This window comes from Melanerpes formicivorus, unplaced genomic scaffold (assembly GCF_026170545.1).
Source record: "Melanerpes formicivorus ecotype bairdi unplaced genomic scaffold, bMelFor1.0.p_v2 SCAF_2, whole genome shotgun sequence".
In the NCBI taxonomy this organism is placed as follows: Eukaryota; Metazoa; Chordata; class Aves; order Piciformes; family Picidae; genus Melanerpes; species Melanerpes formicivorus.
The window spans coordinates 56,982,566-56,996,793 of NW_027142354.1; the positions used below are offsets into that span (position 1 = coordinate 56,982,566).

A 14,228-nucleotide genomic window follows, 5' to 3' on the forward strand; every position below is an offset into this window, starting at 1 on the left:
AGGCTACTAGAGGGATAGAGGAGTTACACTGGAACTGCCACCAGTCTGTAGCATGTTAATAAGCCAGAAAACAAAGACAAATCCCTGCTGCCCACAGACTCATGGGATGGACACTGCTGGTCCTGCTGGCACAGCCATTTGCTGTGATGCTCTCTCACTTGGTGGATGCTGGCTCAGCAAACCACAAACAGGGGTGATGCTGGGGGCAGAGGGGAGAGGAGCAGAGCCCAGGGAGGTTGCCAGTGCAGTGGTGGGGCTGGCTGCAGCAGAGCTGGGAGGAGGGAGGGAGGAGAGCAGCGATAATGAAGCTCTGAGCACCACTCTGGCTCTCCTGGGCAAACCTAGCCATGTGGCATGAATTTGATGGGGAAATAAGGCAGGGGAAGGGGCAAAAGCAGCCCCCAAATCCAAGGACTCCCCTTCCAGCAAGGAAACGATGGTACTAGGGCTCCTCTTTTCACCCCTCTCCATGCAAAGCAGAGACAGCCCCTCCTGCAGCACCCCCACGGCTCCACACAGGCTTTCTGCGTGGGGAGCTTTGATGAGGCAGCCGAGCAGCAGAGATGTGGCGTGGCTCATCCTGCTGGGGACAGGCTGGCCCTGCCTCCCCGGTGCCCGTTGGCTGTCCCGATGCCACACAGCATTTGTCAGCTGCGGGCTGTGGGGCAGGGCAGGCAGCCAGAGAGGCTATATTTAGCCACAGCAACAAACCAGGCAGTGAATCAGCTGACTGGAGGCAGGGAGCCTGGTGCACGTTTGGTCTGAGCAGCACACGTTCTGTACTGGAAACAGGCAGGGAGAGAGCAGGGCAGAGACGTGGGAGCCAGGGGAGCTGACAGCCACCGGCCGGCCCTGCAGAGCAGGCAGCAGCGCAGGTAAGGGAGGCCATGGCAAGTGATGGGCTCGGGGGGTGGGCTGTGGGCCGTGTCCTGCGTGCTGCTGGGAAGGATCCAGGATGGCAGCAGCTGGGGATGCTCCAGGAGGGGCTGGGAAGGGAAGCCACAGGGTAGGGGGGAGGGGAGGGGTCGTGCTCTCCGGGGGCTCTCTGGGAAGGTGACCTTGGCACGGAGCACGGCCGTGCCGGTGTGGTGCCTGGGGCAAAGGGGATTGCCCCCAGGCTGGAGGAGCTCCATCCCCTGGGAAGGGTTTTTCTGTAACTAGGTAATTTCATGTCCTTCCGCAGGAAGGGCACACCGGCAGGACTCAGGCACGGATCAGTGCCCTGGGAGTGAGCACGACCTGCCCCTGGCCAGATCTGCAGCATCCGGCTGCCCTCCTGCACACCAGGGGCGCAGCAGGCCTGGACCCTGACACTGCAAGGGGTGGGAGGGAAGGTGGAGGAGCAAGCTCCCCTCCTCATGCTTAAAGAAACGAAGAGAGAGAAGCAGGCAGGGTAAAGAAAGAGCAACAAAAAGGCCATCAGGTCCAAAGCAGGCATCTCTTGCTCTCGGTGCAGCAAATCCCAGCTTGGCTGCCTTTACCAGTAACACCTGAGATGAAAACCAGTAAAAGCCAGCAGCAGCCCTGGGAGGGACTGACAGCCCGGGCTGGGTGCAAGCTCCTCACTTGTGTGATCTGCAGCTTTGCAGGGAGGTTCAACAAAGCAGCTTCATTTCAGCAGTGACAAGCAAGGCATTAGAGCAGCTAGCAAAGCACTTCTGTGGTTAATCGCACAACAAAGCCTTGTCCCGGAGGCACATTACTCACACACACTCCATCGGGGAGGGGTAGGGAAACAAGAAGCAAACATGGATCCAGGCTATGCGATCACTGCTGCTAGAAGGGGAGAGGAAAAGCACAGGGAAGAGTATTTTGAAGGGGGGAAAAAAATCAGTATATTTAGCAAGCAATCCAACATGAAGTATTCGCTTAAAAGTTTTAACTTGCTAGTGGCAGCAGTTTGATGGAAATCCATCCTAAAAAATCATTTGAATGCAAAGGAGACGAATACAATCCTTTGGACTTTATGTAAGCACTCAGGGGAGGCTCTCCCACTCCATAACTATGTTTAGGAACCAGTGGCAGAGAAGCAAAGGGACTTCTGTGGAAGAGCTCAGCTGTAGTGCCCCTTTATTTACATGATGCTCCCCACGGGGGTAGGTCAGCTCCTCTCCTGTTAAGGTCAGTTCTTGCCTGTTCAGACAGCGTGAAGTCAGAGCCCTGTGACAGTGACCAAAGCAGCACAGCATTGAATAAGGAGAGCAGATTGTCCTTTGCTGCCACAACCTGGGCAGCAAGATGAGTCAGTGCACCTGCACCACCCTGCTTCAGCCACTGCTCCCTGCACTGCTTCAGAAGGGAGCACTGCTGCTGGGTTCTCTAATGAAGGTTTTCTTTCCTCCTGCACTAAATCACTTGGCTCCTTCTGAATCTGTGAGCTCTTTATGAAGCCATGGATGTAAAAGTAGTGCCAGCAACTGTTTAAAACACTTTCTATAACCACCTACAACTACCTAACATGCACTTTCTATAACCACCACTGTTTGCCACAGGGAAAAGTTGGTGAGGGGCTTGGAACACAAGCCCTATGAGGAGAGGCTGAGGGAGCTGGGGCTGCTTAGCCTGGAGAAGAGGAGGCTCAGGGGAGACCTTATTGCTCTCTACAACTACCTGAAGGGAGGTTGTAGCCAGCTGGGGGTTGGTCTCTTCTCCCAGGCAACCAGCACCAGAACAAGAGGACACAGTCTCAAGCTGTGCCAGGGGAGGTTCAGACTGGATGTTAGGAGGAAATTCTATACTGAGAGAGTGATTGCCCATTGAAATGTGCTGCCCGGGGAGGTGGTGGAGTCACCATCATTGGGGGTGTTTAGGAGGAGACTGGATGAGGCACTTGGTGCCATGGATTAGTTGATTAGATGGCATTGGGTGATAGGTTGGACCTGATGATCTTAAAGGTCTCTTCCCACCTGCTCTATTCCATTCTATTCTACCTACAGAGCAGTATTGGTTTATTAAATAATAATTAATAATAATTAAATAATAATTAAACAATTCCATCATTTTATTCTACACCACAGTGCCAGCTACAACAGGTAAATGAGTCACTTCATACTGAGGAGGAGCTCAGAGCTCCACCCAGAGGAGTTCAGCCCCAGTAAGGAGCCCCAGCCAGCACCCGTGGATGATGTTGGAGTAATCATCAATCCTGTTCCTAACAACCGGGGGGCCAGCAGGCCCCCCGGCCTTTGTAGTCACCACCACCAACACCCAGTGTGCACCAGGGGCACTCACCTGAGATGAGAGGAGGATCCTCAGCCCAGAAGGGCTCAGCTTGGGGCTTCTGCCTTTCCTGGGGGAGATTAAAAAGGGGAGTGGGTGGGGAGGGCAGAGTGGCTACACCTGGGGTGGGAGGAGATTCCAACAGAGCCCAGGTGCTGTGGGTTTGAGGGGAAAAAGGGGTGGGTGAGGGACTTCTAGGTGTCAGGTAGTGATAGGACTAGAGGGAGTGGAAAAAAAGTAGAAAGGAGTAGATTCAGGTTGGATGTTAGGAAGAAATTCTTCCCCATAAGGGTGGTGAGAGACTGGCACAGGTTGCCCAGGAAGGTGGTGGAAGCCTCATCCCTGGGAGATTTTAAGACCAGGCTGGATGTGGCTCTGAGCAACCTGCTGTAGTGTGAGGTGTCCCTGCCCATGGCAGGGGGTTGGAGCTGAATGATCCCTGAGGTCCCTTCCAACCCCAACAATTCTGTGATTCTAAAACAGTTTTGCAGTTTAGGCTGGATGTTAGGAAGAAATTCTTCCCAGAAAGAGAAATTGGCCATTGGAATGGGCTGCCAGGGAGGTGGTGGAGTCACCATCACTCCATGTGTTTAAGAGACTGGATGGGGCACAGTGCCATGGTTTAGTTGATCAGATGGTGTTGGGTGATAGGTTGGACTCAATGATCTCCAAGGTCTTTTCCAACCTATTTAATTCTGTGGTTCTGTGAAGCACTGAGTGGCTCAGGTAGCGTGGACAAGCCCCAACATTTCTTTGCCACTTTCACATGCTGATGGTGTCTGGTCTCTTCTTTGCAGCCATGGCACCCCGGATAAGATTGGCTCTTTCAAAGCCTCTCCCAACCATATGTGAAACCCACGAGGAAGCAATGGAAGATTCAGCCAGCAGCCTGAAGCACACTGGGAGCACTGCAGCCAGCCCAGACTCGTACTCCAGTGATGACTACATTCAATCCATCTGCCACCTTGCCAGACCCACCTTCCCAGGCCTTCCTGAAAGCAGTCTGAAGGTGCAGGACAGAAAGGTCCGGAAGACCTTTGAAGGCACGAAACGGTCTCCATCCCTTGGGGAGATGCAGCAGGAAATGCCTGATTGTAAACTGACCAATTTAATCTCAAATGTGGTGCCACTGGGAAAAGTGATGCCTGCAGAAGCTGACTTCTGGGCCAGAGAGGACCCCTTGGCTCAGATTTACACCTGTGCAGGAAAGTTCTGCTCCTCCAAGGCTGCTTCCTATGGCTCCAGCGCTAGTTACTCACGGTACTTTTCCACCCCAGACAATGAACTTCATCCCCCAGCCACGAAAGAAACAGCCACAGGGAACCCAAATGTTCCAGGAGTGTTCAGCTTTCCAAGGCTTCCCTCCCCAAGACCAGCACAGAAGGAAGCAGTCTGCTTGGAGAGGAAGTACCTGAGGAGAGAGGAGGGAGCAGTGCTAGGGAGCAACCACAGGCAGAAGGAGCACAGCACCTTGCTGAGTACCAGTGAAAAGCCATCCTCAGCCAGAGGGAAGCTGGTAGGAGCCCCAGTCTGGCACTCCTCTGTAGGAAGGCAGGGTTGTTCATCCAACACAGCAGGCACTGGGGGAAGAGAAGGGAGAGAAACTTCTCACTGTGCCAAAGATGTGACGGGTGATGTCCCCACTCAGCAGAGATACTCTGAGCTCTTCCAGGTACCTAAAAAAGCCATGATCCGTAACTGGATTTCAGAGCACAGATGCACCTGGAAAGAAGCAAGGGTAAAAGCTTGTTTGCTCCCAGCCATTGCTGAAGTGTGAAGAAGGAGTTGCTCAGAATAATCTTATTCACAGGATATAAACACCCTGTGCTCTAGAAGCTCTCCCTGGAGTCCAGCATGGCTTGAACGTGCATGCAAGTCAGGCAGACTTTTGTGACCCATCGTATCCCTCATCAGTGGGCGAAGGGACAGTTCAGTCTCATCCCCTAAGGAAACAATTAGTTCTCATTTTGGAAAGGTATCTCCCCCATCTGTTGCCTGGAACTGCCCTGAGCATGAAGAAAAGCTGGAGAGAGGACAAACTTCATCTGTTCTAGAGGAGAAGCAATCTGGGGTAACATCAGACCACTGGTGTTTTCCAGCAAGGGCCAAGCAGCCAGGTGTGCCTCACACTTGTGTCCAGCTGTTCTGGAAGGACCATTTTGCCCAATGCTTGGACAGTTCTAAATGTGCTTCCTCCACTGTAAACCCTCAGTAGGAGACCCAGTTGTAGATCACTACTCCAGCACCAGATACCACAGGCCAGATCCCCTCTTAGTGCAGTACCACAGGGAAGCAGGGCTCATAATTGTGAGGAGCCTTTCATGAGGATTTGCTAGAGGGCAACATGGAGGATATGACAACCCTTCTGGGTGGGGATTTTCCTGTTGCTCACTCTGGCACTTCTCTGTTACCTTTACTCCTTGATTTACCCTCAGGCAGGAGAAGAGCTAGGAGACCTGGGTGGGCACTGCTGTGCCACTGCTGCAGCTGTCCTGGAGCTGTAACATCCTGCAATGCCAGCTGTGACAAACCCAGATATTGTGCTGGTCTCTGCCCTGTCACACTCACACCAGCCAGGCTGCACACTATGAGCACTCACACCCACACCAGCCAGGCTGCACACTATGAGCACTCACACCCACACCAGCCAGGCTGCACATTATGAGCACTCACACCCACACCAGCCAGGCTGCACACTATGGGCACTCACACCCACACCAGCCAGGCTGCACACTATGAGCACTCACACCCACACCAGCCAGGCTGCACACTATGAGCACTCACACCCACACCAGCCAGGCTGCACACTATGAGCACTCACACCCACACCAGCCAGGCTGCACACTATGAGCACTCACACCCACACCAGCCAGGCTGCACACTATGAGCACTCACACCCACACCAGCCAGGCTGCACACTATGGGCACTCACACCCACACCAGTCAGGCTGCACTCCATGAGCACCCACACCAGCCAGGCTGCACTCCATGAGCACCCACACCAGCCAGGCTACACACCATGGGCACCCACACCAGCCAGGCTGCACACTATGGGCACTCACACCCACACCAGCCAGGCTGCACACTATGGGCACTCACACCCACACCAGCCAGGCTGCACACTATGGGCACTCACAGCGTTTGGGCGCTGGAGCCCCATGAGCTCACACATGGCTCTGCTGGCTCAGCAGCACAAGAGCAGCTCTGGCTGCCTGGGGATGCTAGGGTGATATTCACAGGACCTGAGAGTGAAACAATCCTCTCTGGGTTTCCCTTCATACCTGTGCTGCTGTGTTCTCACCTCCCTGACCGTGCCAAGGATGCTGACTGTGCTTTGCCTGGGGCTGGGAGACTGAAACATGAAAAGCCCACGGCCCGAGCGCGTGGTACAACCATCCAGCACACACCACACACGAAACAATCCAGCTGATGCTAGTGCTGAATGGGACATCTGTAGGAAGAGAAGCCTCCCTGCATGGCTGTGAGATCCCATTGTGGTGTGGTGAGCACGAACCTGCTGCATGGAGACCTCCTCATCCAGTGACTCCACCTCTCAGCAGCGCTTTCCTGGGCAGTCAGAGCAGCTTCTCACACCTGCGCCTGGTGCCACACTCTCCACAGCCAGCCAAGAGAAGTAGGTGAGGAGATTGCCAAGCAGTACAAGTTTAACTATTAGTAGTCCTAGTAGGGAATAAATCTTTTGGCAGGGAGGAGAGCAGAGGGAGCAGGCTGTTTGCTCAGCAGCAGCCAAGCTGGGGACTACCCTTGGAAAGCTGGAGCTGCAAACACGCTCGCACGCGGTTCCTCAACCACCCTTGGGCAGATTAAATCAGAAGGCAACTTCTGCTCAGCACCAACATGAGTGTAAATAAGCTCAAGGATCAAAAGGGAAGCCTGTTTGAACTTCTCATTCTCACCTCTCTTACCTCAAGTGATTTTTTTTCCTCCTGTTGAAACTCATTAGTGCTGCGGAGCTCAGCTGCATCTCATCTTCGTTTTTGAGCTAACCACACAGCAAGCAGCAAAGTGAGGATGGCTCCAGCACTACCAGCCAACAGGGAGCTGAACTGTGGAGATGCCAGGCTGCTCTGTCTCCTCCTTTCCTTTCCTTCTCAGGTTAATGTTGGGATTCAAGTGATGCTTGTCCTCATTGCCCTGCTGACACTCAAGCTTCCCTCTGTGTGAATATTTCTGACAGTAATGCCTAGCAAGTCTTGTGCCAGCTGCATGTACCCCTGCTTTTGACAGACAAAACAAATAAAGCCTTTCCATCGAGTCACTGTTTCCATTACTGCACAACCACAGGTGATTGCTGTCAGTGCAGGGCTGCTCCATAGCACAAGAGTTTATGGCTTACCTTCCAAACCCCTTCTCACCCCCCCAGGTCACCATCAGAGCAGGCTCCAGGCTCTTTCCCCACACATTGAAGGCCTTGCCAAGATTTTCTGCCTTGTCAGGGTCAGGATCTCCATGCCCAGGCCCTCCGTGCCCAGGCCCCAGGCTAGTTGTTTTCCTTGAAACCATCCAAGCTGTGTATCAGCAGATCCCCTGGGGGCAACCACTGCAGCTAAAATCGCTACCCTCATGGCAGAGGCACTGAAGAGCCTTCACATCTCACCCCTTTTGCAGCTCATGCCCAATGCTGATTCCTTCTCAGCTACCATAAATCCTGCAAGCCTCTACAACCCTGAAACCCATCAGCTTTTCCAGCAGAGCTCCCTAGATGTCTGAAACCTGCAAGCAAGGACCAGAGCCCCAGTGTGCTGTGTCCAGAGGAGAGCCCAGCCACGGTGCTCGCAGCTCAGCCTTGCCTGCTGCTCCTGGCTCTGCACACACTGCAGTACCCAGAGCAAAGAGGTGCAGAACAGGTAAGAGATGCAAACCAGGACACTATGGGGAAGGACCTCAACTCCTCTTATGCAGAACAGGGAGCAGAGCTGTGGTCTGCAGGGTTCCTTCCAGAGGGAAGGAAACTGGCTGCTTTTGGCTGGTGTGACATGGCATGCAGTCATACAGCACTGCTCTCCCTGGCCCCCTGCTTTGCTGGCTGTCCTGCCCTGTGGATGCACACCTGGGGCCACTGGGAAATGTTCCACTCTGTGCTTCCTTCAGCACAGCAGCTTTGGCATTGCCAGTTGAGATAAACCTGCAGAAGTCACAGTCTGTTCAGAAGGGCTCCCAGACAAGAAAGAAAACCTTATCTAGGAATTTAGGTCATGCAGTGAGATAAAAGCCATGCTGCTTCCATGGCCAATCTCATGGCAGGTTCTACATTTGAAGTCACAGGCAGAAAAATCTCATTTATTGAGATCATCAGAGCTGCTGAAGGGATTTGGATTAATTTGAATGGGGAATTGATAGCCAAATCCCACCGGCAGCTTCCAGCTTTCACAAGCAATCACCAGGCTAGCCTGCAATTTTGCTTGCATGATCCTGCAGCCTTTTACTGCTGCAAAGAGTAAATGCATTTGGCCACAGAAAGCCATGACCAGAGATGGCTAAGCAGCAACAGAACTGCCCTGCTCTTTCCTCACGTGCTTGGCTTTTAAGTAACAAAGATATTGACCAAACCAAAGGCTCTGTGAGCCTCACTAATGGGATCTGGTGCTCAGACAATGCAGAAGCAGCTCAGAAACTCCTGATGCAGCCACAGCCCACTGAGAGCCTCACCCATGGCAGGAGGGACATTCCTGTGCCAGCATGGACAGGCAGGAAGACAGATACCAGTTAGAAACTAAAGCATGAGCCAGGACAATGTGATTACAGACAGGGAGAGGTCACGAACAGGTCTCTCTCAGCAAGGGATTGTAGTCACCAGAGACAAGCAGGAGCAGATTTAAAGGCTGCCCACAAACAGGGAGATGCAAGGGGAGGGTGTGAGGTGAGCAAAAGCAGTTTCTGAAAAGGCCTTAACCTCTGAAATTAGGATAAAAGCAGCAACTTTTGTTTCAAGAACAAAATCCAGATCTCAAAGGTCCAAGAGAAACCATGGGGCATAATTCAAAGGGATCAGACCCAAGGCCGAGGCAGAACACAGGACCACTCCACTTGAGGCAGAGGCTTTGTGCAGAGGGCATCAGGCTGTTCCCCTGTCCTGAAGAGTCTACACTTAGGCCTAATTGCTCATTGAAGGCATAGTTTAATTAACTTTCAGCCTTCCTAAGCAGAGAGCAATAATAAATGGTGCACAATGAAGTTAAACTCTGTGTAAGAGACTAAACAGGAATCCCTTAGCTTTGAATGAAAACCTGCTATGCCCCATCAGCAACATGATTAATGGTGAAGTGTTTTGCATCTGCAGCTGTAACCATGGGCAGAAGAGACCTGCAGTGCTAGCTGCAAGCTTTCCTGCTTGTGTTTGAAGAGTCAGAACTTCCAAGCACAGCTCTCTGTGGTTTTGTGGCTTGGCATCACTAATGTGGGCCACAGTTGATACCAGTGATGACCCTTGAAGCACCACATCTTGGGCTGGTGGCCTTTCCTCATGCTCTGGGATCCTCAAGTATAAAGTAATTTGCCTGGCATGAGCCAGAGCTGAGGCAAAACACATGTTGTGTAAATACAGATATAATGTTCCTGGCAGCCACAGCCTTCCTGGAATTAATGCTGCTGGAGGCAACACTTCCAAGGACTGTTGTGAGTAGCTGCAGAAAAAAAATGGGCATTTTTGGAATACTCTTCTAGTTGCTACACAGTATTTGACCAAATGCCATTTGAAATCCAAGGGAGCCTCTGTAAGTGCTTTGTAAAGGGCATCATTTGCTGCTGCATTTAAAGCACAGCTTTCTAATAGCAGCTGATGAGGGAAATCAAATTATTCCTTGATTCATTTGTGTGCATTGCCATTTTGTCAACCATTCCTTGCCTTTGTTTTTAAATTAATCCAAGTGAAAGCCCATCAGCCTTTGGGGAGCTTAGCCCAAACTGTGCTAGTCACAACATTTTATCTGCCTGCCCTTCACACAACCTGCAGTGGCTTTTCCCCTCGGTGATCAGCAAGGCTCTGCTCTGCCAGGCAGGGTGGTCACGCAGGGTGAAAGCAGAGCAAGCCCAGCAGGGAGCCTGCCACATCTCATCTGGTGCTGGAACAGGACAGCTACAAGTCAGCAGAGCTTAGCTGAATGTTTTGGTATTTTTCCCCTGGTCACAAGCACGTAGGAGAGAAAAATGGCTTCTGGTTTACACCAGTGGTGCTGGGCTGCAAGTTTTATGTTTTTCCAGCCCACTTAAGGGAGAATCAGGTGGAGCTCTCCTGGGTTGTGGCTGAGCTTCAGAAAAGGGAGATGCCACACCTCAAGTGGCCAAAGGCTCCAAAGCAGCTACTCAAGAAACAGCAACTTGGCTCAGGATGCTTGTTGTGTTTCTCCTCAGCTCATGCTACAGCAGCACTGACCAGCTCCACAGAGACAATGATGATGATTGCTCACAGGTGGCCTTCATGGGGTACTGATGCCAACTCCCCATCAGATCCTGCACAAATGCATGGAGAGCAGCCCTCCTGACCTGCTGAGCCTGTGAGCCATGCAGACCTCATTAGTGAGATTAGCTGGGTGCTCCAGATGAAGGCAGATTTGCACAAAGAACCTCTGCGTGGTCCTCGCTCACAGCAGAGCCATCACTGCCAGTCAAAAAGATCCCTGGTCTTTAGGGCAAGTAAATACAAGCACAATCTTGCTCCTGCCCAGTTTTGCAGCTAGAAACATCCAGGTGCTCCCAGGAGCCCTGTTTAAGGACAGGTGGATGTCTGAGCAGCTGGCACTGTTCCCAGTTTGTAGCAGTTTAGTAGTGATGGCAAAGCAAGTTTGTGGTCATGGCCAGGAAGAGCAGGTATGGAAGCTGGGCAAGCTGCAGCTGGGGCTCTGCTGCTGTTCCTGGGCCTGGTTCAGCCTCAGCACAGCCTGAGCCATCTTCAGTGCCACTTCTGTGAGACACTATATGGTGACTTGCAGTGAGGCCAAGGCGCTGTGATGTTTGAGCTGCTCAGCAGAGGAGCAGCTTTCCCTCCACCCACTGTGGCTGAGTGCAGGGCACCCCAAGCCCTGGAGGGACCACAGCATGACTTGCTGCTTCCAGGCTTGGAGGCTGGTTGCTGTGTACCTGCACAGAGCTGCCTCTGCTCTAAACCTGTTTGACTGGACACAGGCAGAGCACGAGAAGCAGACAATTCAGAGAGGAAGCACCAGGCTACTTTGCTGCACAGGGTCAGCTCCTGGAATTAATTGCTGCTGGATGTCAACAAGATAAAATGTAGCAGGATTCAAGAGAGGCTTGGACAGTCCTGTGATCAGGAACGTTTGTGCAATGCTAACTGGGTCAAAGAAATACAAGAGAAATTAAGTGGTGTGCTTCCCTGAAGGGCTGAGGCTGGTACCAGCTGGATTTAAACCGAATTCCTTCCCCATCTTCCCTTCCCAATCTTTTTGTGGCAAGAAGCAAATAGCAGGATTTATTGCAAAGTGTCTTCTCTTCTCTTGGAATAATAAAGCATCCTCTGCTCTAAGAAGAACCCAGGAGCCACAGTGGCAACTGGGCCATGCTGCAGCATGTGGTGAAACCCTCCCCTTGCAAATGTATGGATAGGAAATGGATGTTTTCCCTCCTTTGCTGCCTCAAGAATGAGCTGCACAAAGAACTGGCTGCAGAAGAGCCAGTCTGGTCTCCACCCTCAAACCCTTTCCTAAGCCTGTTTAACCCAATTCATTATTTACCTGCATGACAGCCAACAGCCAGAACAACCTGCAGGGGGAAGAGCTGAAGGCAAAAGCCAACATTAGTGGTATCACAGGGAAGTCTTAGAGGACTGATGGAAGTGACGGTTTCTCCAACCAAAGAGAGAAGAAAGCAAGTCTTGCTGGAAGTAAGCAAAGCAGCAGAGAAGACTTCACTCCTCCAGGCAGGCAGAGAGGCACCAGCTGCTCCTTGGAGGTGGCAGCTGGCAGCAGGGGTGCCCAGGACAATCTTTTCACTATTTTGCTCTTTTTTTTTCATTAGAAAGATGCTGACAAAAAAAAATCTGCAGCCTTTGCACATCTCTCTGACAGTGCACAAATGCTGCTGGCACAAGTGGCCAGCAGGCCTGACTGACACGTTGTGTGTGATGGCAAGGGCAGTGCCACCCACTCCCAGCTCCTCAGGTCACTGCATGCAATGTCACTGTCTGCAGCAAAAGGATTCTGAGAGAAATGTCTCTGCAAGGCTAATGCTGGCCACAGAAAACTACCTGGGCAGCTCAGGCAGGCAAAAAGGAAGCTTTGGGTTCTGTGCCCAAAGACAAAACCTTCTTCCTACAGTCCGATACGGGATAGAAAGGACAATGTATCCACCCTGAACTACCATCCCACCAGGCCTGCCACACCTGGGATGCCCTGCCAAGGACACACCAGGCAGATTTCACCAGAACAGACCTCCCCAGCTTTTAAAAGTTGATAACCTGTGAGGCTTATTTAGGGGCAAGAAAATACTCACTTGCATCAAAGGCCCCCATGGTTTAATTAGCTTTCCTGCCTCCCATGCAAACAGAGCAATCAAATGTTTAGAGAGCCAACAGTCAGTGCCTCTGGGTGAGAAGATGCAAAGCAGGAAAGCAAGCAGAACACTCACCTGTGATGAAGTATGGCTTCTCCCAAAGGGTCACCTGATGCATAGGTTTGTCCTTTTTACTCATCTTTTTCTCATTTTTTCTTCTCCTTCCCTCTCCTTGGGCTCAACCCCAGATGTTTCAAGGCTCCTTTGCTCTACCCACATTAGTAGAAAAGAAATGCCACACAGTCACATGCACCAAGGTGGCACATTCCCATCCTGTAAGGCACACACCCCAACTCTGGTGCCATCACTGAAGAGCCCCAGGGTATGAAGGACCAGAAACCAGGGGTCTGGCCAGAGTGGGTTTGTATTCAATTATATCCCAATAGCATGCTCCAAGAAAAAGTTTTCTCCCACCTGGCTTAGAAGCACAGAACACAAGCTCAGCTCAACCCTTTGCCTTTGAGGTAGAGATGCTGCTTTCCATACAGGCTCCCTGGACAGGACACCAGGATGTCCATCAACTCTAGCACAGAATTTCCCTAGAGACAGATCTCCCCATGCCAGGGTAGCTAGTTAAGAGCTCAAGAACTCCAGTCTGGACCTTTGGAACAGCCCTGCTCACGTTATACCATTAAGTAGATTAAATGCAGCAAGCAAAGGCTGAGGATTGTACCATTCAAGACCAACTAGGTCAGTTTTATTCCCATCATGTCAGCCAGATTTACAAAGCCGACGTTTACCTGGCATGGATCTTACAAACCAACTGCTGCCACTGGAAAAGGTTCACTCCTGTGCCTGCATTTCCACAAATATTCCAAGCCCCACTTTCCAGATACTCCTCTCAGAGCATTCACTGGAACTCTGCAGATGAAGCCTGTGCTACCCACACCATCTAGTGGCAAGACTTTAGATGTGGTGGTGGGAATGAGAACCTCACCCTCCAGACAAAACCAAAGGGAAACCATTGCTGAAGTCTGCAATGGCCTCATTGCTCTGTTGGGGACTCCCAGTTGCTTGAAGACAGTGAATTTTAGAGCTAGACACAACCTGAGCACTCTGGGCCCTGTGGCATTCATGGAAACGCTGAAGGAGATCAGTTCTGTCAGAGCAAAGCAGTGCTGGCCTACTGCACTATGGCCTGAAGAGATGTCTTGTGTGCTCCAGTGCTTTACACAGCAAGTCTGCTCAGGTCTTTCAGACTTTCTGCCACCAGTCATGGGAACATCATATAAAACATAGGAGGCTGAACTGCTATGCACACACTCTGAGACAGAAGAAAGCCCTCCAGAAAGACTGGGAGATTAAAATGCACTAAGGACAAGAGGTAGCTGAGTCTCCTTCCTGGGGAACAAAAATAGAGGCAAGAAAGCTTCACTTTGTTCCCCTTCCATGGTACATTAATGAAGTCTTTTAAACACTCCCAGCTGCCAGACCCCTTCCAACCCCCGAGGTCCTGTGATCTTGTGATCCCCAGTCTACTGTGA

The 14,228-nt window shown here is 51.7% G+C and overlaps 1 protein-coding gene across 1 annotated transcript; it reads left to right on the forward strand.

Annotated features, from left to right (window-relative positions):
* Window positions 1-722: 722 nt before the first annotated feature.
* LOC137453454 (uncharacterized) lies at window positions 723-7,494 on the forward strand. The gene is made up of 2 exons (XM_068162711.1): window positions 723-875; window positions 4,017-7,494. Exon 2 carries the CDS (start codon window positions 4,019-4,021, stop codon window positions 4,994-4,996), a length of 978 nt encoding a protein of 325 aa, XP_068018812.1. The 5' UTR covers window positions 723-875; window positions 4,017-4,018; the 3' UTR covers window positions 4,997-7,494.
* The last annotated feature ends 6,734 nt before the right edge of the window (window positions 7,495-14,228 follow it).